Raw genomic sequence first — 25,258 nt, forward strand, 5'->3', positions numbered from 1 at the left:
AGTTGTGGACTGATTGGACTACATCAAATGTCACTTCTGTTTTCAGTTGTGGGAAAACAATCCCAGTTTCCTCCCTTTCCTTATAAACTTCTTTATTCTGTATATTGCTTTGTTGCACAACAGTCTGCTGTCACTAGCAAAGGCACTTCTCCTACCTGATGAAACTTCAGACTAATGAGTACATTCCTAATATAGTCTTACCAGCTGTCACTGCAAAATAATACAGTATTTTAACAAAATTGATCTTGAGCATGAATATCTGCTAACATCCTGAGCAAATATTTTTTAAAATATATATATATATATTTCAATGGAATCACATTAAATTTCCTAACTCAAGTGCCTCAACATTAAAATATGCCTGAGTTATTTGTAGCTGCTCCTCGCTCTTGTTCACATGTTCAGGTCTTCAGTTCTTTGTTTCAAGCTGAGGTTCGGAGAGGAAAGAACAATAAAAGATTTTTCATGGGATAACATAAGTCCAGTTGCTGCTGGTTTTAGAATTATCACCAAGTGTCATCTTAACTCGTAGTAAAACAGCCAGCAATGCAGCCCAGGCCTCCTGCAATGCAGTTGACACAGTGTCCCTCAGCTCATATTTTTTTGCAGGGCTGTTTCTACTGCTAGATGTAATCCTGAGTGCCCTCTGCTTCTGGCCTCCTTCTGCAGTGAAAAGGGTGGCCGAGAGGATGCGATACAGCGAGGAACAAAGTGGCCCTTTTCTCTGGTGGTCAGGAGAGGAAGTGCCCGCAAGTGTTGGCTGTTGGTCAGGCTATACCGTCAAAAAATGTCTTCTGTCCTTCAGCAGCCCTCCAGCCCTTTGGACACGGCGTGATCTGGGGGAGGCGCGCGTCGGGGGAGAGGTGGCAGCAGATGCTGTGGGTAAAGGAGTGCGAGAGAGAAGCCGCCTTCTGCGGCTCCCGGAGCATCCCTGGGGGGACGGGGTGAGGTGAAGGGCTCCTGAGCAGCCAGGTGTTGTCTCACCTGGGGTTTGCCTCATGGGAAGACGAGAAGTCCCCGCAGGAGTGAGGAGAAAAAAGGATTGCTGGTGTAAGGCTCCAGTTTTCCTCCCATCAGGCTTCCCACGGGTTGAAGATGTAATCATCTGACTCTCCAGTCGTCCTCTCCCCCCAGCTTCAGTCGAGGGAGCCGTGTCAAGAGGCAGCTCGATGGCTGGTGTTGGGAGAAGAGGTTGGGCACTGCGGGGGCTGGGGCTGTGTTCCAGCCTCCTGTGGAACAGTATACAACTCCCAAGTCCCCATCAGCTAAAGGGTTTTTGATTTCCCATTGAATTATTTGCTTTTATTATGTGGCTTGACATAAAAAAAAAAATAGAGAAGCGTTAATCCCTCATAAGCGTCTCTCAGTATTGCCATATGATAAAAAAATTTGTCTCCTATATATCCCACCCACTGGAATATCTGTGTTTGTTTGCCTTGTGTGTCCCTTATGGCCCCTGGCAGTAGCTTCCCGAGGTTTCTGCCAGCTGCTTATATCACTAGTGACACTGAAACTGATTCAGACAATGTACGTGTTAGAAAATAAGGAAAGTCACACTAATTTTTTTAGCTTTTCTTGTAGTCTGATTTATTACACAAGTGGTACTGTTTTTCTTTGTTGCGTAATGCCAGCTTTTGCAGGCATAGTAAAATGAACTTTCCTGGGACTATTCTTAGAGGTGATCATGGAGATTTGGATTAGAATAGATTAAGTAAAGACATCTGCAGAGATGATACATATACTAAGCTATACCTTTACTTAAAGACATGTGGCCTGACTGATACAAGAGGCATTTACAAAATAAGTGAAATCGAACAAATCCCACAAAATGGACGGGAAAAATGGTGGGTTATCATCTGCCTGTCCGCGGACTGGCCAGTGTTTTTAGCTAGCGGAGTGCAATTCGCACTGTGAAATGAATCTGTGAGCACTCATAATGCTGTGAAGTGAAGGTGGCAATTTTGTACCTTCAGCATTCAGGCACTGGAAGTGGCAGTGCCATTTAAGCTTGATTTTGGATACAAGATTGTGCTTCAGGCTACTGTGTTCCTCTGCAGAGGAGGCAGAGAGTTTTGCATGCCGCTGCTCCGTCCCTGCTCAAATACTCTTTTGCACTTGTCTGATTGCTTCCCCCGGCAAAATCAGCATCTCTCCCCTTGCCCCCCTCCAGGCACTTGGGGTTTTGTCCAAGCAACAGTCGGACAAAATTAATTTAAATTCCCAGCTCTTTTTTTGTCGCTTTCCCAATATAAATTTGTATGTGACTAAGCTGTTGCAGCCCTTTCTCTAAAAGGTCAGCCTAAATTATTTTGTGCAGATAATATTAAAGCTTATGTGCTTGATGGATTTCTGTAGCACATAAACACCACTTTTCATGGGACTGATGACCTGAATAATTACCTCATCTCAGTCGCCGTTGATCTAATCAGCTAAACCAATTATAATATAAGCTCAAGCCGTTTATGAAAGTTTCTCAGATTGCTTTATGCAGACTGGAAGGTTTTGTGCATTATACACAAATTAGTATATAACGGCCAGTGATGCTCAGCGCTAAATTTTGCTGTTTTTTAATACAATGTAAATTTAGAATCTCTGTTAACCCAAGTTTCACAGAGTTGCAGAGTTTTTAGTGGAGATCAGAATTTCCCTCAAATAATTTTGGGATATTTATTTTGAAATATTTGACCTGATTTTTTTTTTTTTTGCTTTGTATGCGAATTATGTTATAGTGAGTGATAGTTATATACAGTTCTGTTATAATAGTGAGTTATGTATAACACAAAATATTAAATATATGAATTATTATTTTAGTAAATCAACAAGAAAGTTTAAACACAACTTTGTATTCCTTTATGTTTTATTGTTCTTCCATTTCTATTACTCATAATATTGTTTGTGTAATATGCTTTTAACTGAGACATAATTTTCATAGTTGTCCCTGCATATGATTATGGATTACAATGAATCATTATCTCATTTAATTCAATTACATGCAGTTTTAATTATTGCCTGTTAAACCAACCTTGCAGAATTGTCATTAATACTTACAGGTGCGTACAAAGCAAACTGGACAGTTGTTTATCACAATGCTTATGAAAAGCAATGGGTAATGTCATTGTAGTCTTTTGCCAGACCCATTTTTGTCTGGGATAATAGGCAAAAAGCTCTAATAAGCTGTTTTCGTTCTTAGCATCTTGGTGGAAAATAAGTTGCCTGAAGAGATCTTTTTAAAAGCTAAAATAATTGCTTGCTGTATGTGATTTGCTCTGCTGTTCTGTCTTGAGTTCGTTATTGATCCTCTAGTATTTCTTGTGATCTCTATTATCTGTAATAATCTAGTGTACAAATAGCCTTACCTCTGTAATTTCATCATAACATCTGAGTTATAAAATTGTCTCCTGAGATATCCATGACCTCACTTAATCAGACACATTGTTATGTCATTAGCAAACTGTATTGGGTTTGTGTGGCAAGGTTTTGGTAGCGGGGGGGCTACAGGGGTGGCTTCTGTGAGAAGCTGCTAGAAGCTTCCCCTATGTCCAATAAAGTTAATGCCAGTGGGTTCCAAGACGGACCCGCCGCTGGCCAAGGCCGAGCCCATCAGCGATGGTGGTAGCGCCCCTGGGATAACATATTTAAGAAAGGGAAAAAAAGTTACGGGGGAGTTGCAGTTGCAGCCAGAGAGAGCAGAGTGAGAAGATGTGAGAGGAACAACTCCGCAGACACCAAGGTCAGGGAAGAAGGAGGGGGAGGAGGTGCTCCTGGCGCCGGAGCAGAGAGAGATTCCCCTGCAGCCCGTGGTGAAGACCATGGTGAGGCAGGCTGTCCCCCTGCAGCCCATGGACGTCCATGGTGGAGCAGATATCCACCTGCAGCCCGTGGAGGACCCCACGCCGGAGCAGGCGGATGCCCGAAGGGGGCTGTGACCCCATGGGAAGCCCGTGCTGGAGCAGGCTCCTGGCACGACCTGTGGACCCGTGGCCCCGTGGAGAGAGGAGCCCACGCTGAAGCAGGCTTGCTGGCAGGACTTGTGACCCCATGGGGGACCCCCGCTGGAGCAGTCTGTTCCTGAAGGACTGCACCCCATGGATGGGACCCATGCTGGAGCAGTTCGTGAAGAACTGTAGGCCGTGGGAAGGACTCACGTTGGAGAAGTTCGTGAAGGACTGTCTCCCATGGGAGGGACCCCATACTGGAGCAGGGGAAGAGTGTGAGGAGTCCTCCCCCTGAGGAGGAAGGAGCGGCAGAAACAACGTGTGATGAACTGACCCAAACCCCATTCCCCGTCCCCCTGCACCACTGCAGGGGAGGAGGTAGAGAAAATCAGGAGTAAAGTTAAGCCTGGGAAGAAGGGAGGGGTGGGGGGAAAGGTGTTTTTAAGATTTGTTTTTATTTCTCATTATCCTGCTCTCATTTGACCAGCAATAAATTAAACTAATTTTTCCCTAAGTCGAGTCTGTTTTGCCCATGACAGTAATTGGTGAGCGATCTCCCTGTCCTTATCTCGACCCACGAGCCTTTCGTTTTATTTTTTCTCCCCTGTCCAGTTGAGGAGGGGGAGTGATAGAGCGGCTTTGGTGGGCACCTGGCATCCAGCCAGGGTCAACCCGCCACACCAACATAGCTGAGCAAAGCGGAGTTTATTTTCATACTGGCAGCATTATTCCAGGCTTACATGAAATCAAAGACACATGAAGAAATATCAGCTTAAAAGGAATCAAAAGTTTCCCAAGACTATTTTATTCTATTTCAAACATGCAAATTTCAAGTTTATGCTTTTGTAGGGAATTTTAATACAATACTTTTAGTGTGATTATGGAAGAGCACTATGAAACTCTGACAATTTGTAAACACTGCTTGAGGAAGATGTTGCAACATCTCATTAACTTCAGGTAGTTCCACACCTGAAATGTCTGTTTAAGTACTCTGAGATGAAATTAAGAAAATTAGTTATACTTTATTTAGATACTTTACTTAGAATATATGGAAAATAAGTAATTTATCCCAGACTGACTGTTTTGCCATATATTCTAAATAAAGTATTGTTAATTTTGCTCTGTCACTTCAAAACAAAGGGGGATCTTTAAAAACTGTGCTAGTTACATAAAAATAAGATATGTCATATACTGTAGAAAAACTGTGAGGAAGCTCTGTGAAATGCCAAATTTTCCACAGAGGAAAGACAGAGCCCTCAATGCCTGGCAGTATTATGGCTTCTACTTGTAAAAAAACTTGTTACTGAGCTGAATTTCAACCCCCTCCCCCCCTTATGTGGAAAAATCTACAGTAAATGCTAATGTAATTAATTGATGTGACAGATGACCCGCCCACGTTTTCTTGTTTGTCAAGCAGAGTCTATATGCAGTATTTGAAAAATGAAATAGAATCTGTTGCAAAACTCAGAGAAGCCAGCAGCCCCAGTCTCCTGTAATGAAGAAATCCCTTTTCATATAGTCAAAGGCATCAGTGCCATTTGATGTTTAAGGTTTCTTCTGCACAGAGGATCAAAGCAGATTTTTTTGCCTGTTCTGTTTCATTGGTCTGGGAGAATGATGGGCAGCAACCCTGGCCGCTGAACGGGAGAGAGCAGGTCTTAGCTAACACAACAGTCCTTGAAAAGCAGGGATACTGTGCTTGCATGCTGTCATGTATGTACAGTTATTCCTTCTAATAACTGATTCTTATTATATATTAATGGGAACAGTTTGAATTGTTACTATGATTTAAAGTAAGTGGTGGTTAGGACATATGAAAGGGAGGAGAGGGAAAGGGGTGTGGCTGAAGGAGAAAGGTTGAAGTCTTAGGGAGAGTACATGCATTTAAGAATTATCAATCTTCCTTCTCCTAAAGCTTTCACATACAGCAAATATGTCTGAGAACTGATCTTACTGACAAAATAATAGTAAGATTCAATTTAAAAAAATATATTTTTTTTTCACGTACACTGACCACTTCACAATTGCACTATGACCCTTCATATAAGGAGCAGAATAATTGATGCCTTGGTAGAACACTAATGAGATGAAATGTTGTCTCTTTTCTGAGGATAACCAGATTACTCAGGTTCAGAATTTTCTAGCTAAAATTCATTTACACTGCTTTATTTTTATCTTTTAAAAAAGCATTAAGTGCACAGCTGTATTTTCCTGCAGACTGCTGTGATACAGGCTACTGCTTTACCAATCACTTCAAAAAGCAATTTGCTGAAAGCAATTTTGTATTAGTTATATTTATTAATTGAGATTGTTGAAAGAGTTTTTAATATATTGTGGCTGTGGATAATATTTATTGGTACATGAAGTTAAAGATTCCAGACTAATAACTCATGTTGCAATTGATTGATTGTGCATCCTGGCTAATCTGCTTGTACTAACTTTCAGCAAGCAGAATACAGACAGGGCCAGAAATGGATGCAAAGAGAAAAAAAAAAGGAAAAAAAAAAAAGCCACCTGAAGCCACAAATTATCATGGTATCATTGAACCAGGATTTGGGAAATAACCATTGAATCCAGGGGTTTATTGCAATTTTCATTCTAAAGCTGTAGCCTCCTGCACCTCATTTCAATATCTGACGCGTTTGGAAGAGTTCTGCAAAGGAAAGCAGTCCCTCAGCAAGCGGTCTGTCTCACCCACCTCCCTAAGAAACATGTAACCAGTAAGGGTAACCAGAGAGCACTTGCATCAGCTTTACAGCCCTGGACGGTGCTGGGAACCATATGGCAGTGAAACGACTTGTTTTTATGTCCTCGTGCGATTGCTCATTTTGCTTCTCAACCAGGGAGTGCTGGGCACGCTCCGTCAAACACCAGGTTCTCACACACCTATCTGACCCACTTCAGATTCGTACAACTGTCCTTCAAAAATGATTTCCCATGCTACTGCATCATGTAATCCCTCAGAAAGCTCCTACTCTCCGTTGCCTTTCCTTATCCTTAAGCAAGCAGTCTTTGATAGTACCTTTGGAAAATAAACTTCACAAAATATTGATACCTAAGTAATCCTTCTGATTTGTAAACTCAGAATGGTGAATGAGGTTGATGATTGATTGATTTTGAGATCATTTGTGTCTCATGTCTGCTGAAATTGGAATGCCAGTGTGTGTTAGATATACTAGATCCTATCTGACGGAGGTACCCACTAAAAGTAGGACAAAAGTCCCTAAATAGTGTAATGCAAAAGCCTATTGCAAAAAAGAGCTAATGTTTGTTGTTTGTTATTGTTTGTTTTACTGTTTTACAGTTTGTTTTTCTTTTAAAGAGAGCAAAAAAGGACCTTTTTTTTTTTTTTAAGCATCTGGTAAATATTTTTAGAACACAAAAATGTCCTGTGAAAATATCCTTCAGATACTGAGTGAAACAGCTTTTCCATTAGAGATGATAACTGCTTTAAGTTATTCTTACAGCATTTTGAAAATACCACTCTCTTCAAAAATGCCAATTCTTGCAGTGAACAACAGAATCCCCCTTCTTATTGTCAAGAATTTTAGGTCTCCAAACTATTGTATACTTAGTTTTCTGCTATCATTAGTAACTGACATTTTACTGAATGACTGGGTGATGTTTTAAATCTGCAGAGTTTTTGGAGTTGTAAAGACCTATATCCTGAACATCAGGTGAAAAATGAAATTATTAAAGAACTAAAATAATGCTCAGGTCCTTACCAAGTGGACACTGACACAATTTTTTTTAAAGCTAAGAATGATTACATTGTAGTAAAACTTGGATTAATCTGAACAATCCCACCAGGAGAGTACATAGGTTTTAGTGAATATTATTTCAGGTCATACATATATATATATGACTTTAAGCAGAATCCTCTGTACAATTTCAGTATTGAAGTTTGAAGTACTACAGGTTCTTCACGAGGAAATGGAGATGCTCTTTATAAAGCAGTGGTGGGTGTTGCTTCATACTGAGGACAAGAGTGAATTGAGAATAAAAGAAATCAGAGTAATAATTTTATCGAAAGATGTAATTGAGAAATACCCTACATAGCCTGTGGGCATCCCAAAGAGTTGGCATTGCCTCTGTATCTTAATGAAGCTGTTTGCCACCTAAGCCAAAAGGACTATCCAGAATAACAATGAAACAGGACACTGAAATATTAACTAGTTAGCTATAATGACAATAAATCAGAGGCTGCAGTTGTCATTCGGTGAATGTCTCTGTTTTAGTAGTGTCCATGGGGAAAAGAAATAAAGAGAATGTTTAGGCAAGAGATGCTTAGAAAAATGATGGAGGAGTCAGGGCGGGCCATTCAGTTTTCATAATTGGGTTCTTCTTGCTAGTCTTCTGTGGTTATGAACTTGCAACATGTCTGTGTGAGTGCGTTTTAGGCAGGCAGGGTTACCAGAGAGGTTGAGATACGTGTCTCTGCCCTTATCTTTTCCATAGTCAGATACTGATGCTGAGCTCAACAAAACTGAGTCATGCGTTGGCAGTGAAGAGGGAGCGTGGGGAGCACTGGTTTATCTGCACCTCCCCTCCTCTACACCCATCAGCCCTGTGCAGATGAACACCGGGCTGCCCGAGTGATCCTGAAGACTGGAGATAACGGTTTTAATCCTAGTCATCAAGTGAGCAGCCAGGATTAAGTACTGTAGTTCCATTTAATTAATGACGAGTGTATTTTGCTGTATTTTAGGGAAGCTGTCAGTTTGCCGCTATGGAGTGAAACACTATCTGGGTACCAAGCAGAGTTATAAGGTTTACCTCCTGGCTTGGCTTCCTCCTGGAAGTTTTACAGCTTCCAGCTGTCATAAAGCACATTAAACAGGAACTCTAAAAGCAATTTTATTTTATTTATGATTATAAAAAAAGTCTAGTTCTAATGGGAAACCTGAAGTATTTAAAGATAGCAACAGGCAGTATGAACACCACTCCTGCCTACCACTTCCCCTTCAGAGAACAAGTAGTTGTTTTTCAGAGAATTAATATTCAGAGCAGGTCCAGTTCATCTTACCCTCTGGGTTCATTTTATTATATAATAAAATCTGATTTATTCTCATTTAGATATAGAGTATATAGCCATTTAAGCATAAGCCATTTATAAACAGTTACTTTCCAAGTAGCATAATATAATACCTACTCTCCTAGGTATTTCTGAGGAATACCAAATGTTACTCACCAAAGGGCAGAGACGAAAAGCAGTGTTTTGGATCTGAACATTGTGCCTGGAGCTAATCACTAGTTATGCTGATATCTTTTCAGTTCTTCAGTCTGAAAAAAAAAATAAATAAAAAAGCAGACTAGTATGCTTCCTCAGTGAACTTTTCTGAGTCTGGTAAACCTAACTGTCTCTTTATATTTTACTTACAGAATGGTCTTATTGTTGCCTGTTACCAAGGTTATGTGGATATTGTAATAGCCTTAGCACAATGCCCTCACCTTGATGTGAACTGGCAGGACAACGAAGGGAACACGGCTCTAATTACAGCTGCACAGGCAGGTAAGGCTCTTTGTTTCACCTCTTACATACAGGGTCTTAGGAGGAGTGTGTGTTGTGGCTATTATTTTTAGGATTTTTTCAAAGCCCTAAAAGAAATTAGTTTGCGTAAAATAATCCTGGCCAAGCCCACTGCCAAGTAAGTTTGTCATGATTTTCTTTGAACTAATTAATCTATGGTAGTATTTATCCAATGGATTAAGACAGAAAAAGCTCTACATTTCTAGTAGATGCCATTAACTATTTTAACTTAAAAATTAAGAAAATCTTGCCCCAGGCGCGCAGTACTATACTGCTTTGTTCCTTTAAGCTTATTTTCTGATGTTTGCTCTGGCAAGCAACCAGTCAACATTGTGGCCATGTAATGTGCTGTATTAGTGCTGATAGCATCTCTTTTCTCAAGCTTGTTGCACCTATCTCAGTGGATCTGTAATAGCTACTGACTGTAGGAAAATGCATCGTCATTAAGAAATATTTAGCTGCTAAGACATTCCTCAGCCACTCCATAGTTAAAAGCAAGAAAACCCTATTTACAGTCTCAGCAGGATTCAGTGTTTGCCAATGCTGCTTTTATAACAGACTGATCATATTGACATCGATCATGTTAATCCTGATGCAGACTAGAGTGAGAGCAGAGTTTATCCCCAGGTTTTCTTTTATCCCACCCAGCATGGTAATATTCAGTGAACAAGTGTAACAGATCACATAACTGTAAGAGATACTCCCAAAAGAGTTACTAGTTTCAAGTCTACAGTTAAAAAGCAATCAATTACTTCTGTTAAAACTGAAACACTGTGCCTTAACCTTTAAGGGAAGTTGTAGTTTTCTCTTACAAGTGTTAACAAAGTGCTAAAGTGTGGAAATCAGGAAAAATTTGACCAAGGGGGCCATCACTTCGTAGTCTAAAAGCTGTTCCAAGGGCTGCCTGGCTCTGCATCCATGGTTTCCTTTGCATCCCTCAAGCGTGCTCCTCAAAGGCAATCAATTTACAAGGAACTACGTACCTGGTCTTTATCATGTCTTCTCACTGATGAAGAATATGGGATGTTCGTGGCAGTTCATGGGACATAGTATTCCCTCCCAGACCTTGGTTGGCTGGAGGAAACAAATTTCCATCAGGCAACATCAATGGACATTATAAGCCATGTTTAAAGATTGGAGCAGTTTGGTTTTGACGTTAATTTAGTAATATTGCCACTAGACATTTCCAGGTAGTACCAAACTTTTCTTTGTGTTGTACCAAAAAGTGAACTCTGCTAAAGAAGTCACTGCGAGATAGGTCTTGAATACTGGAAGAAAGAATTGCGACCACAGTAGTCACATTCACAGCAAAGTCATGAGTATAGTAGCTTTCCAAAGAAAGTGGAGAAGTCTCCAAAACTCTAACCTACTTTTATTTATCTGCCCTAATATAAATTTGGACTATAAAAGGTTTAACACCGACTCCTTCCTGACCTTTATAACTCATGATAATGAGCTCAGAATTAATCTAGAGGGCTGACATTGACTTGACACTCTCTGCCAGTACTTGCTATTGATCCTCAAAGCAACTGGAAATGACTGTAGTCAGCAGAAGCTTATACAAACTCCTAACAACTTGGATGTTTTCCCCTGCCTATGATAATCCTGAGCTACAGTGTTGACACCACTTATTTAATTCATTATCACAAGATACTGCTGTAGTGTTAATAGAGATTACTGCGAGGTTAACATTGCAACCAGAGGAGCTACAGTTCAATAGATGCTGCTTAATTATTGCTGAATGTTAAGTAGTAACACTGAGCAGTGTATTATAAAGAACTGAAAGCAAAGCTTATGCGAGCTTTCCTTTAGTGGAGGATTTATTTGTTTTTTTTTTTTTAACTTTAGGCCATGAAAATAATAATATTTTCGCCAAATAAATGATTCTGAGAGATCGCTGTTATTTATACCAAAAGTACGGGTTTTCCTGTGGAAAGCCTAATAGCAAATCCACATTATTTCAGTTAATTGTAAGGTGATATCAGAAGGTTTCAGAAAGTGCTGCCATTTTTGTTACGACCCGCTGACCAAGTGGGCCATCACGTATGGCCAGACCCCGAAGAGGAGCTGGATGGGAAAGAGGCTGCAGTCCTGAGGGGTCATTCCTTGTGTTTCAGAGGCTGCAGCTGTAACATGAGGTACAGATGCTAAGGGAGATGACAGGGAGGCCTCTCTACTTTTGCTAGAGGAGTTTAAAATCCACACTTGCCTATGCTGTTTCATGACTGCCCAGACATGATACTCAAATCTGAGCATCAGCTTGAATTGAACAGAATTATCTTAAAGACCAGCTAGAGTCTCAGAAGATAAGTGAATTCAGTTCCTCGTATTGCTTTTGATAATTTAAGGTTCTCGTCCTTCAAAGAAAGTAACTAAAGCTGAAGTTTTTTGTGTGGGCTGACCTGAGAAAGATAGGCTGGAGGGATCAGTGAAAAGCAGTACTTTCTTAACAAGCTTATTGGTATAGAAAAATAACCACAAACAAAGTGCTCTGCTTAGTGTGTAAATTTCAGGTTTGGAAATTGGTCTGTTCACTTGCTCTCTCAATATTTCTTAGAGATGTGGGATCCTTTCTCAAAGAGAGCTTGCCTTCCAAAACTGTAAATGTGTTGCAGCCTGCAGCAGGTGGTGCCCAGAAATGGGTGGTGATGCTGTTAAAGCAGAAGCAAAATCATTAAAAGCCAGTACAAGGACAATGCAGAAAAAACAGGAGATTGATGCAAGCAAGAGCTTGAAATAACAAGCGGAAAGAAAGGAAGGAAGGAAGGAGAGTGGTTTCAAAAAAAGGAAAAAGGGAGGAAAATTACATTAAAATTTTTTTCTCAGTTGTGCTGCTGCTGAGGACATAGCTACATCAGTGGCAGTGTATGGCAATTGGCACATACTGGTGTTTAGAGAGAGTCGTATTTGCTCACAAAGTATAGATGTTTTACGTTACAGGGACCAGTCTGGGGCAAGGCTGTAGAGCTGGGAAAACAAAATCGGAAGTTATCCCAGTTTCTGTTTATTAAGGGAGACATGAGAACACAAACGCCTCAGGCATCCAGAGGATAAAAGCTTCTGGGTGTCTTTGGTTCCATCCATCCATCGGAAAGCATTCACCACCCATAGACCAAACACAGGCTTTTTGCAGGAACCATTCGAAATTGCCATGTTATATAACAGAGCATCTTCCTTACTGTGCAGCTTATCCTTCTGCCTGTATTACACAGATTATTAGGTAATATTGTCATCATTATAGGCATTTCCTCTGTGGCAGCAATTAAGTGAATTAAGCTATTACAGACATCTGTGCTGATCTCTAAAAATGGCTCACAGGGCGAAGAACTGTACCCTTAGCATGCCCGTTCTGGTAGAAGATAGATCTGGCTTACAAACAGCAAGAGCCTGATACAAATTCAATATCACCAAACTGGCTGAGGCCAGGCTAATTTATTTTAGAGCTGCATACGGCTTTCATAGCAGACTTTAAATCACGAAGAGTCACCTGGTTTACGATTTAGATAGATACACACTTCTAGTTCCCCCAAATGCAGACGAACTGAAGCAAACTTTATGGCCTTAAATCAAAAGCGTATGACAGGGTTTGAACAAAAACTTGGCAGCTCTGAGTTTTGCTTTGAATTTGATATCTGTTTGAACTAGAAATTTGAAGCAAACCTCAGAGGACAGAAGCTCCTGCAGATTAAAAATGAAGTGGTTTTCAGGAATCCCTGAGACACAAAACTTCTGAGAATCATAAACCTCTTCGTTTTCTTTGTTATTTTATTGCTGGTATTTTTTCTGTCTTATTTGAGGCCATCTGTAGTCTCCTGGAGAGTTTTGGCTGAGCCAGGTCTTTCAGGATTGATTCTTAGGATCATCCCAGATTTGCAAGACGTCTCTTACTGCAGCTGTACTTTCAGCAAAGGGAAGAACATCTTTAGTAATGTAATAACTGCTGAAAAATCTTCCATCTTATTGTTTCTCCTTGTTTCTGTTCCTATCTCTGGTTTCTGTGGTCAAAAAGCAGTATTTCAGCTGTTACAAAACCTTCATGAAGACGCACACTGTACATCAGTGAAACAGAGCATGTTCTGCAAAACAATTTGGGCACAAAGATTCTCCCGGTAGTAACCGGGATACCTTGCTAGGATTTGGTCTTATGCCAATAAAGTCAGTGAAGCTGAAGCCTCTGTATTGAGTAAGCAGGACCGGGTCACTTGATCCTGCCCTGAACCCAGTTCACTTCTGCTTTGTTCAGCTTGTTGCCGTTTGCCGTATCTTTATATTTCATTTGCATCAGACTGTGCAAGGTACAGGGACCTCCTTATTTGGTTTTCTCTGACTCTGGCGTTGCTAAGCTGATCTGCACTATCTCTACATCTGCTCAGGTTTCAGGAGAGTTTCCAGTTATGCAGCAAGGTAGCAGAGTCCAGCAAATTCTAGGAGATAAAGAGTAACACCTAGAAAACATCTTAAATTAATTGGTAAAGACTTTCTTAACTTGCTTTCCAAAGTGAATGCAGGACTGTGTTGGTACAAAGCAACTGATGAAATCTGCACCAGATGTGACACTATAAACTTTTAAAATTGTCCTGTATGAATTATAATCTGCTTCAGTAACATTTTTACATGAATTTGAATGACATGCATCACAGAATATTCAGCTGGACTGCAGAGTGAGATGAGAGAATATTTTTACAGCTCCTAATAATTAAATTGTGATTGTTGCAGCTGTCTAACAGACTGCATTATTTTATAAAGTGTCAAAGCAGCATGAAATGAATGACAAGTGAAGGGAAAACTGTTTTGAATGAGTCATAACGGCACTATATATTAGTCTTGTTCTTATAGTCCAATTATAAAGACTTGATGTTTTAATTGGTCTTCCAACCATTTAGCCAGAGATGTCTTCAACTACTCAGTTCGCCCTTGCTGACACCAGTTATCCTGGCGTACAAGGCACATGAATGACAACAACAGTTGCTTTTAGAAACAGAACCTAAGTCATTTATTTTACTACCAAAACTGAACAGCAGCCCCATTTTCCTGTTGCTGGAGAGTAGACAAGTGGTTTTAGACTGTCAGATGGAAAAATAAAAATGTGGGATTCTACACAAAATATTCCTTTGTCTTGTGTCAGGCCTGGCGTGGTTTGTTAGTATTATTGGCTGGAACTACCATATGTAATGACTTTTTAATGAAGCACCATGATTTGTAAGGCTCAAATTTACCAGGGGAGGGAAAAAGCTGAACCTTTGCAGTCAGTTCCCCGCGGTGATGGGCATTTCTTCCATAAGCTGTAAGAATTCCCTTTGCAGTGTTACTCACTGAGGCAAGAAACTGAAGCCCCTTGCAATCTCAGAGTGACCATCTCTGGTCTTCAATTATTCTCTTACCTTAAACTGACTTTTCAGAGAGGAGAGCAACTTGAGAGAAGGTGGGAACCCAGGTTTCCAGGCTCCTATCCCAACACTCTAGTCACAAGTCAGTGCCCTTAACCCTAAGGCTGATGACTGCAATGAGCCGAGGAGGATACAAGAAAAAGAGATCTTATTAATTATCTGCATTTTTCCAGTTATCAAACCTGCAGGAGTAATTTTTGGTTTAAACTTGAGACAGCGCCTTAATTCTGTGACATATTTTCTCTGCTTTTTCATTTCTTTAAAGGGCACATTACCATTACAAACTATTTGTTGAACTATTTTCCCGGGCTTGATATTGAGAAAAGGAATGTGTTTGGATTCACAGCACTGATGAAATCTGCGATGCAGGGTCGAACTGAATGTGTGAAAGCCTTGATGTTGGCAGGTAAGCAAAGTGCTTTGCTGCTTCTTCGTCATCATGTAACTGTAAATACTAGACAGTCACATGCAAACACCAAGAAGAAAATTGGCTCTTGGGACGTTTACTCTGAGAGGTGTGGTGCAGCCTTCCCTGGAAATGGGTGCAGCTTTTAAGTAAGTCATAGACAAGGCAGTGAAGTCACGTGCTGCGGGTGCAGGAGCGCTCAGTTTGCCTGTGGAAACTCATCCAGGATCTCTCCAAGAGCTCTCAGGGTGAGATTCATTGTCTCCAGGAGAGTTTGGGGAGTGTGATCGTCAAGATTTGTAGACAAGGAGTTAATGAAGTTCATGACACAGCTGGGAAAGACATACAGGTCTCTTGCTGCCAGCTCTGTGGGTGTGACGGTGCAAGGGTGTGTGATGGTGGTGGGACTATAGCCAGACGTCCACTTCTCCCTCCAACTGTGGCAGGTCCTGGGGCAGGGAGTGGAAAACTTTGGGGGCTTTGGCTCCTGTCAGGAGAGTTGGATGTAGGGTTCATATCCCACAGGAGACATTGGTGGGAGATTTGGCGACATAGGGAATAACATCTCTTTCTAAACCCTGTACACATCTGAGTTTGGTCTCCAGGTTCATGGGCAACAGGGCACCAGTAGGTCTGTATCCGCTGCAAGGAGGGAGTTGTGGCACAGGGAGTGAGCAGATCCATCTCTGCCCACCTGCCTCTCTTCACATCTGAGAACAGGAAACACGTTTCTTGCTGTTGGCTCTTGACTGCGGCTGAATTTTGAGCTGTATGCGTTGCGAGGTGCAAGGGTCCTGGAAAGGAAATTTGGAAGGGCCAGAGGCATTGGGGCAACAGCCTCTACAGGAGCAGTCCCAGCATACAGCACCTTTTAGCCACAATGTTGTATGTTTTTGTTATATTAAGTAATTGGTATATAAATTATTAGATAATAATTAAATAACATATATTAGTATATATTCTTGTATTACAGTTGCAGATATTTGACACAAATTAAATATTATGGAAATGATAACAGATTGCATGTGAATATTGTTACTGTCTAGATCAAGAATTCTACAGGTCCATTTCATTGAGAGAGATCTTGAATAAGTAGTTCATTTCAGTCATTTTGCTGTCACAGAAGTCTAACCCCTCATAATCTGAGTATTTTAAGTCGCAGGCATTTATCAAGCATAGCGATATTACTTTCATTCATTTTCATAATATCCAGTTTCTAGATGCTGATATGACACTGAAAAATGTTTGGATGATGTGGTAACCAGCATGTTATTTTCCGCAAGGTTCTGTAGCCTCTTATACCGGAATCAAGGCTTTGGAATCGGATCATTCATTTTGGAGTTAAATTTTTATGACACAAAATTATAAAGTGACTGTCAGAGCTAGAGTACTGCTAGACACAGATGCACTTTCTGGACTAACACATACTTCGTGCAGATGCTAGTTCAGAATTCTCCAGTGCCCATTATAAATTATCACTTAAAATGAAACTTCAATGCCAAGACCTTACGACTTCTCAAATTGACCTTACAGTGTCATGGCTTTCTATTATTATCCCTGGAGATCTGATGGAAGCTTGTTCTTTCTGTTTTGGTCACTAGAAGCTATTTCACAACCTTTCCATCTTTGTAGATAACTCAGTCCTTGTTATTCTACTTTTGTACAAAAAGTATCGCTATCAAAGTTCACTATGTGGTTGCTGCCTCTGGCATCTGAATAGCCACCTTCTCGTTTTCATGATTCATAAGAAAACAGAATATTGGGGAGAACAAACCTTTAGCCAGCCAGAAATGGCTTTGTTAGCCTCCATATCGAGTTTACCTACAGAAAGTTGTATCAGCCTGTTTGTGCATTAGAGATAGTGAGGATACCAAAGATCATCCATTGGCTAAGTTTCTAAATTGCAGTTTATATACATGTTTTGGTGAGTATTTTGCAGGTCCTCACATTTTCAGCTCAAAATAGGGGCCGCAAAGGAAGTGTGGTAAATTGCCTGCATCCATTTTAATATCTGACTATTTTTTAGCACTGGACAGTCTGGTGAAATGTAGGGAGGGAGGGAGCTGCTCATTCATAATGGATTTAGAAGTAATTCAGGGCTTAAGGGATACTGAGTGGCTGCTGACAATAAAGTGCTAGTTTGCTGAAGAAGGTGAAAGAAATTGTTATTAAAAGATTTGGTGAAAAAATCAATTTCACAAATAAAACAGCAAAATTCTATGTTAAAACGTAAGAATGCATGCAAATACAGGGGGAAAACACCCATAATCAGCTGTGGGTCTACTTGCATAGCTACAAAGCAGGTATGTGTCTTTAGAAAAGAATTACAGCCAGGAGGTTTTTAAACTCAGTATCTGTTTAGTGGCTTGGGTAAGACCTCTATTGACGGGCACCTACTTATGGCAATGCAGGAGGTCAGTACAGGAAAATAACTCACCTTCCTAGCCGCCTAAGCATGGATTTAACACAGTCAGATGGGGAAGAGGTAATGGCAACGTGTGACACATGGTTGGAGCTGGATTGTCAAAGTGACTGCTTTTTCTGAAATTCGAGTTCCTGGAGTGGCGAAGGTCAATCGCTACAAGATTAAGGCGCTCTGAGACACTTGGCCATAATGCTGCTCTTTCAAAGTGAGTCTTTGGAACATGTGAATTTGCTATTCGTGAGTGCACAGCGAGTAAGGGGGGAACCCAGTCGCTCATCGGCAGTTTGTCACAGGCTGCTGCGCTGCCAGGACTGCGCTGCTGCCAGCATTCAGCAAGCGAGCCAGCCGGAGTGGGAGCACAGAAATGCCGGTTGTAATTCACTTGCCAAGCTCTGCTGCAATCTCCAGTGTAAACGCAGGGATGCTTTAGTAAAGTCGTTGGAGTGGCTGTGGATCTGAAGACTGGGCTTTAAATACTGTGTATAAAATAGGTCGGTAACAGATGTCTGAGCTCTTTCATTTCCTGTCTTTAAACTCAGGATGTCGGTTTTGCATCTCAAGGGACATTAAGCCTTCTTAGTCAAATAGGATATTGATATCCCAAAGGGGCATGTGATTTAAAACTAGTTGTGCTGAAAATGATCTTCAGGGCAACTTTCATAGGAAAATCAAGGCAAGTGGCAAATGTAGTTTTCCTAAAAGAAAACTTGTGGGCTATACTTACACTGAAATGACAATTAGTTCAACAAGACTGCTATCACATTTAAAAAGGGACATGACTATTCATGTCTCTTCCAGATGAGGCATTCTGCTGAATGACAAGTTTGTTCAGAAATGTCTCCTGATTTGTACAGAAAATCAATACCACTATAGTAAATCACACCTTAGAAGAGATTTTGTGATACAAGGTACAAAGTCAGCATCGATTTCTGTTGAAAGATCGGGATTTCAATACTCTGTACTATTGTTTTCTGACATAAAGTTTCCGAAACACCTGGGGATGCATCTGTCAGGGAGCAGCAGGAGTGGGCTTCTCCTCAAAGGGAGGTGAGCCAAGAGTGACAGCAAGGCACAGAGAGGCACTAGCCTCATCAACAAAGGCAGTAGCCTCATCAACAAAGGCACTCCTTGAAGAAACGGAGTAGGGCTGGTGACAATAACCAGGATCAGCCAGTACTGCAGTGATTGCCAGGCAAGTCCATGGTGACAAGGCAAGACTATAGAGACAAGGTAGGTCTGAGGTCAAAACAAGAAATTAAGTCTGTGGGTCAGGGTCCAAATCAGCAAGGCACATGGCCAGGCACAGGCATAGCTGCAACATAGCTCGGGCAAGAACCAGAGCTGAGCATCTGAGCTTCAATGCAGCCCCCAAGCAAAGGTGGGGAGCCCCCAGTAAGTGCTTTCTCACACAGCTGTTTTTGCACAGCTCTGATCCCAGGTCTCACAGCTGCACCATATCAGAGCTGGCATGTCTTTTTCTTGAAGATAATGGTAAGCAGCTCTCTATACCTCTTGCTTGTTTACAAGCAGAGCATACTGTTCATTAAAATTTATATTTGGAGATAATTCCTTTAGCTACTGTTCTTCCTGTGGTAAATCCTTGCCTGTTATGTGGTCGACAAGGAAACAACTTCCACGTAATCTGCCATGTTCCCAGTCAGCTCTAGTGGGAAGGACTGCAGACCCAGGCAAGTGTTAAGAAGGGGACAGGACAAGAGGCTAGACCGAGATGGGAGAGATTCAGGGGTAGGAAGTTTGGGTAGGATGGTTTAAAAACAGGCTAGGAGCAGGAGGACATATCTTTGTATGTCTGTCCTGGTTTCGGCTGGGACAGAGTTAACTCTCTTCTTAGTAGCTGGTACAGTGCTGTGTTTTGGATTTAGTGTGAGAATGATGTTGATAACACTCTGATATTTTAGTTGTTGCTAAGTAGCGCTTATCTTAAGCCAAGGACTTTTCAGTTTCCCATGCTCTGCCAGCAAGCAGGTGTGCAAGAAGCTGGGAGGCAGCAGAGCCGGGGCAGCTGACCTGAACTAGCCAAAGGGACATTCCATACCATGTCTTTGTTCCTACCCTCACTGGTTTGTCTGTAGCTTCTGCGATCATGAACTTCGTCAAACCCTGCTGCCTTTGAGATCTCACAATCCTTTCTTCAGTCCACAGCTAATGAACTCTTTGATTTGATTAAATCTTCCTCCTCTTTGCCTCCTCTCTGCCTTCCAGTCTGGGCCCCATGCTTGACTCCCTGCAGTGCCCCTGTGCTTTCTCTCTGAGTGGTCCTTTCTGCAAATTTCACTTAAATTACACTTAAACTGAGATCAGCTCTTTTGCTTAGGGTGTCTCCATCCACATTCACTCTTGGTCTGTGTCTCTAGGATCCTCTTGTTAGGGATTTTCTCAGAGACTTAGGAATCAACTGGTACTTAATAGAGTTAAAACTGAGCTTTTGATCACTTTCCCCATGCTCTCCTTTTTCCTCTGTTTTTCTGTAATGACAAAACATCCTTTGTGGGGAAGGTTATACTAGACCCATTGCAAACTGGTTCCTCGTTACCATTCCTTCTATCTAGTCCTCCTTGTGCTAGTTTGAAATGCTGTCACCAAGATAATCCACTCTGAAAAAAATAATTTATCATGATGTTTCTCTGGCCTTTTCCTCAGGTCTCAGTCTCTGGACATCTCCCTCTTCCAGAGCAATGGGACATAATGTCTTTTCTTTTGTGACAAGATCTGTGTAGCTCAGTTTTGTGTTGGCTGTTTGAAAATGGTGCTTCAGCTGATACAGAAGCCCTTCAAGAAGTCAAACATTGTAGCCTGTTCATATCCCAGATTGAAACTCTTTCAAGAAACCCAGAAATTATCTACAGGGCCAGTGACATGTGCAAACCACAACTGAATGTTAAAGAGCTCAGCTATGTTGAAAGCAGCTGGGCAAAGTGCCTGTGCCTGTCCCAGGGAACATGCTGCAGAGCTGCTGAACAAGGTCGGGAGCATGCAAAGCTCCCTCTGAGATCAGTCAAAGTTTAAAGGCAGAATATAAAACAAAGGCTTTGCAGCTGAAGAACGTGACTGCCTGAAACCAGACAGTATTCACTTGTACTCATTCTCCTAATGATTTCATTCATTCACCCACATACCCATATACTCTAAAACATCAGGATGTGTGTGCCCAAGTGGTATGTCCAGGATCACTTGGGTGCAATGCAGAGGATATGATGCTGGCTGTCAAGTCCTCAACACATCTCTGAGATTCTTTTTGATTGGTGACACCAAGCTAGTTTTTGGACAGGTCTTTTGTACCCTTTAGCATTCACCAGCTGTAATGTATTGGGTATTTGTGACAGTGTCTTGCTGACTTCAGCTTCCAAAAACACTTGTTGCTGCTCATTGTTCTGCAGCAATTCTTCCAAAGGTGCACTCTGTATTGAGCTTCCTCTGTCCTTTACAGAGCTCTTCTGTGTGAGCAGAACTAGGCACATGCCATCCTCATTGACAAATGCCCATGCTCCCACCCTAATACCAGAACTGAGAGGACTTCCCTGCAATTTTCTGGTTGCCCAGGAATGTGGCAGCATTGGATATAGTACTACAGAAGTTGGAAAGGATACAGTAGAGCAGACTAGGATGCTTGCTCCTCCTGTTACTCTTGTATCCTCTCTTCAGGCAGCCAGGTGCCCTGGAGGAGAAGAATGTAACTCCACTTCAAAGCAAAAGAGTGAAGAACAAGGGCAGAAGCCCATGTGAGGGGGCTTATAGGAACATGGAGAGATCAAAAGGAAGGCAAAGCTGGAAAAGGATGCAGAAATATATGAGAAGAAAGAATGGTGTTGGGGACAGATGTCAGAATTGGATGGATAAAGATCATAAATTGGGAATGGGGGGAGGACAGGTCGAAAGATAATAACCACTAGAAATCATTTCCTTCCAGGACCTAACACTGTACTTCAAATGTCTAAGCCTCTGCTGTCTAGCATGTCTCCCAGTCGCCTGTTATGGCTGGTCCACCTGGCGGTAATAGCATGTTTTTGCTAACAATTACTTCATTTCCTCAGAGGTGGTAATCTAAGGTAGATGAGAACAGCTGTTCTGGGCTCAGACTGAAGGTCCATCTCGCCCATTAGCCACTCTCTGACATGTATGGAAACTTTCCTCATATTTGATCACCCTTGTCACCATCCTCTCAGCTTTCCCTAATTCTACAGTGTCCTTTCAGAGATAAGAGAACCTGAATTGTACACTGGTGTTTCCTCTATTTTTTCCTTTCCCTCCCCTATTTTTTCTCTATTTTTTCTCTATTTTTTAATGCTTTTCTACAAATTCCTTGTATTTTATTTGCTGTTTTAGCCCCTAGTGAGCATTGAGTTGATATTTTCATGGAACTTGTGATCATTAGCCCAAGATCTCTCTTCTGAGTGGCAGCGATCAGTGCAAAGCCCATTATTCTGTATGGGAAGGATTTTTGTGTACAGAATTGTTGCTTTCCATATTTGTCACTCTTTTCTTCTGAGCTCGAGTGAATGGATTTTAAAATGGCAGGCAACATTCAATGCAGTTGAAATTTATTGTCATTCTTTGCATTGTTTTAAGAGAATTTCATATATACAGCCTTAATTCCTTTTATTATTTTTTTAAATAAATCAGGAGTTCAGAAAGTCAGGAACCTGATCTCTCCTTATTGCATGTTCGTTTTGACACAAATGTTATTGTGTGTCGTATGTGACATTTTCTTACAGGGATCTGCCTGATTCAACTCTGATCATAGCAACAAAACTGCAGGCAGTTTCATTAATTAACACTAATTGTTTTTCTTTTCTTTGAGGGGCAAATGTTCACGCAACTGACCCAAGCCGTGGTCTGACTTCATGGGAATGGGCTTGTTACACAGGAAGATCAGAATCTGCCTTCATCATGCAAAAGCTGATGGACAGGCCATGCCCAGAACAGTTTTGTGATCAATATAAACCAGAATGGCCAAAGATGAAGGAACTTCTTGCCAAGGCTGCAGAGCCAAAAAGCTGTTTGCAGAGGATTTCTGAGTGCATGCGGGCAGCTGTCTCATTCCGGTCTTTCTACGGCCCAGAAGAAGACGGGGTCCTCGACCACATGGTGAAGGCGACAACAAGCTTGGGCAGTCCTTTCATTGCTCTGTCATGCCGGACTGTGTGCCCAGGCAGCCCACCTTCTGTGGGGAAACGCAGACTGGCTGTGCAAGAAATCCTTAGGAAGCAGAGAGCCGAGGAGATCCGATCTCAGGACAAAGATCACTTCAGCAGCTATGAGAAGCTATTTCAGAACTCCAAAGTCACACTGATCCCCAAGAAGAAGGACCGGCGAGCCAGCCTGCAGCCCATCAGCCTTGCAGTCTCTCAAGTGAACACCATAGCCACTAGGAAAGCAAGCCTCTTGCCGCTCCACCTGCTTAGACGGAGCAGCGTCAGGCCAGGATTTGTCATCCCCAAAGTCCGTATCAGCAAGGCTCCTCCACCCACCTTCCAGCCAGAAAAGGCGAGAAGGAGGAGCAGTGCAAAGGATGACCCCTATTTGCAGATTCCCAAATGGAGATACAAGGAGCTAAAAGAGGAGCGGAAGAAGGCGGAGGAACAGGAGAAGAAAAAAGCAGCAGAGGCTCAAAAGCAGAGGCAGGTGTCTCCTGCCAGATGCAGGACCTGATTTAAAGGCAGTTGCTTAGAAGGTTTTAGAGCCGTTAGTCTTGTTATCTGAGCGAGATAACAGACTGAACACCTTCGTGCATGCACACTGCTCACAGAGCTGGAATACTGAATAATGGCCTTTAAGGTGCAGAAACAGGGCAAGGGCTATGCCACAGTGTGTCTGATGGTAGGAGCAGGAAGGTATTTTGAGGTGGAATATTTACTAAGTTTACCTGTCTGCTGTTGATAGGAAGTTTTAAGTGGTGCAGTCCTTTTGCGGTTTCCTTTTTTCCAGTTCCAGGTGAATGACTGAGAAACAGCTTGAAAAACAACGTGTGTGAAAAGATTGTATTTTGTGTTTGTTCATTTTGCAATGGACAAAATTAAGGAGTTGTGCATTTGACACTAGACATTCCTCCCTCTCCTTGCTTAGGTAGACGTATTGCATGGTTTTATAGTAATAATGAAAAGTTTAAAATATACCACAGTGTTGGTAGGCAGTGAAAATCCAGGTCTACAATTGTTTTGAATATACTAAGCACTTTATTTTAATTCCAGTAATCAAAGTTTAAGACAGGATAGGTATTAAACTGTACAGCTCTTTACAGTCTGTATGGATGCAGTTCTTAATGCTATTGTTTGTTCTGTTGAATATAAAGAGGGCCGCACATGAAATATTTCTGTAGTTGAGGTATTCACATCCTCTGCAGGTATAAATCAGGGGCAGGGACTGATTTCTTTGGAGAAACAGAGCAGCTGAGCTAATTTTTGAATGCCACTGTCACCTAAGATTTGCCTCCCCCATTAAGTTTCCCTGTATCCACTATCTATCTGTTATCTCCTCTTTAGTCTCAGGGAATTTTTTGTCATTGTGTTTAACTGTGAAATAAGGGAGATGGTGAGCCACAGGTGGGGGTTTTTTTTGGTTGATATTTAAGTTCCTGTTAAAAAAACCCACCAGGTTTATTGTGAGCCTTTTCAGATTATAGCCAGGACAGGAAAATTATGCAGCTTCCCGAAGTTCAAGCAATTTTCCCAGGTATCAAGTCCAGCCATATGCTATGAACATCCAGTCAGAGATGCAGTATCAGGCAGCTCGGCCACTTATGTTTGGAAACCATGGCCAAATGTCATTGTGAGCTTTGGTAGTACGCCTCTGGGTGCCTGGAGAGGGCAGTACCTCACCCCTCTGTCTCAACACTGACAGAAAACCTTCCCTAGTATATGAGTGCATCTCAAAGTGGCAGTTCCCACAGGTTGCTGCAGGTTCTTGTGGTCCACGTTAAGGCTTCGTTTGGTTTTACCAGCAGTCAGTCTGAATGGCATGCCAAACCCTGGCAAATTCTGATAAGGAAGGGCTGTAAACCTGCTGCTTGCTGAAGAAAGACCACATTCATAAAAGTAGAGGTCAAATGCAAACAGCAGTCATACAGCACATGCTCAGGCTATGTTTTTGCTCAGGCTTTGCTCCCGTTTGAAATGAAATTTGCTGTGGTGTGTCCTCCTGACAGTGTTGCTCTGCTGGAGCCCAGGCAGACCCCAGCTGCTGCTGTCACCAACTTCTCCCTTCAATTAAAGAGAGGGAAAACTTTTCCATTCTTTACTCCCACAGCACAAAGGCTGGCCGCGGTCTCACTGAACTTCTAATGAAACTGTGCGTGTCATGGGAGAAATAAATTCAGTTGATTGAAAACTAGTGCTCAGATTGGTATTGCTAGCTAGCATCTGCGGGGTCAGGGCTTGACAGAGGTTATGGCAGATGTGTGAAACAAGGTTTTTTCCACACAGCCTGTTGTTTGTACCTCTTGGTGGAGTAGCTGTGCTGGCTGGACTGCATTGCCAGATAGCCTCCCAGGTCAGAGTTGGAGGAATATGCACCCTGCTAATAAACCTCCCCAGCCCTCTGAATATAAAGAGGATTTTA

At 41.8% G+C, this 25,258-nt stretch overlaps 1 protein-coding gene across 1 annotated transcript in view; it reads left to right on the forward strand.

Moving 5' to 3' along the window:
* ANKRD33B (ankyrin repeat domain 33B) overlaps window positions 1-23,353 on the forward strand; it is a 48,208-nt gene extending 24,855 nt beyond the window's left edge. Inside the window, exons 2-4 of the mRNA XM_050892187.1 lie at window positions 9,318-9,447; window positions 15,118-15,258; window positions 22,503-23,353. Coding sequence (XP_050748144.1) covers window positions 9,318-9,447; window positions 15,118-15,258; window positions 22,503-23,353 — 1,122 coding nt within the window. The remainder of the gene's footprint in view (window positions 1-9,317; window positions 9,448-15,117; window positions 15,259-22,502) is intronic.
* The last annotated feature ends 1,905 nt before the right edge of the window (window positions 23,354-25,258 follow it).

This window comes from Gymnogyps californianus, chromosome 2 (assembly GCF_018139145.2).
Source record: "Gymnogyps californianus isolate 813 chromosome 2, ASM1813914v2, whole genome shotgun sequence".
NCBI classification, from domain to species: domain Eukaryota; kingdom Metazoa; phylum Chordata; class Aves; order Accipitriformes; family Cathartidae; genus Gymnogyps; species Gymnogyps californianus.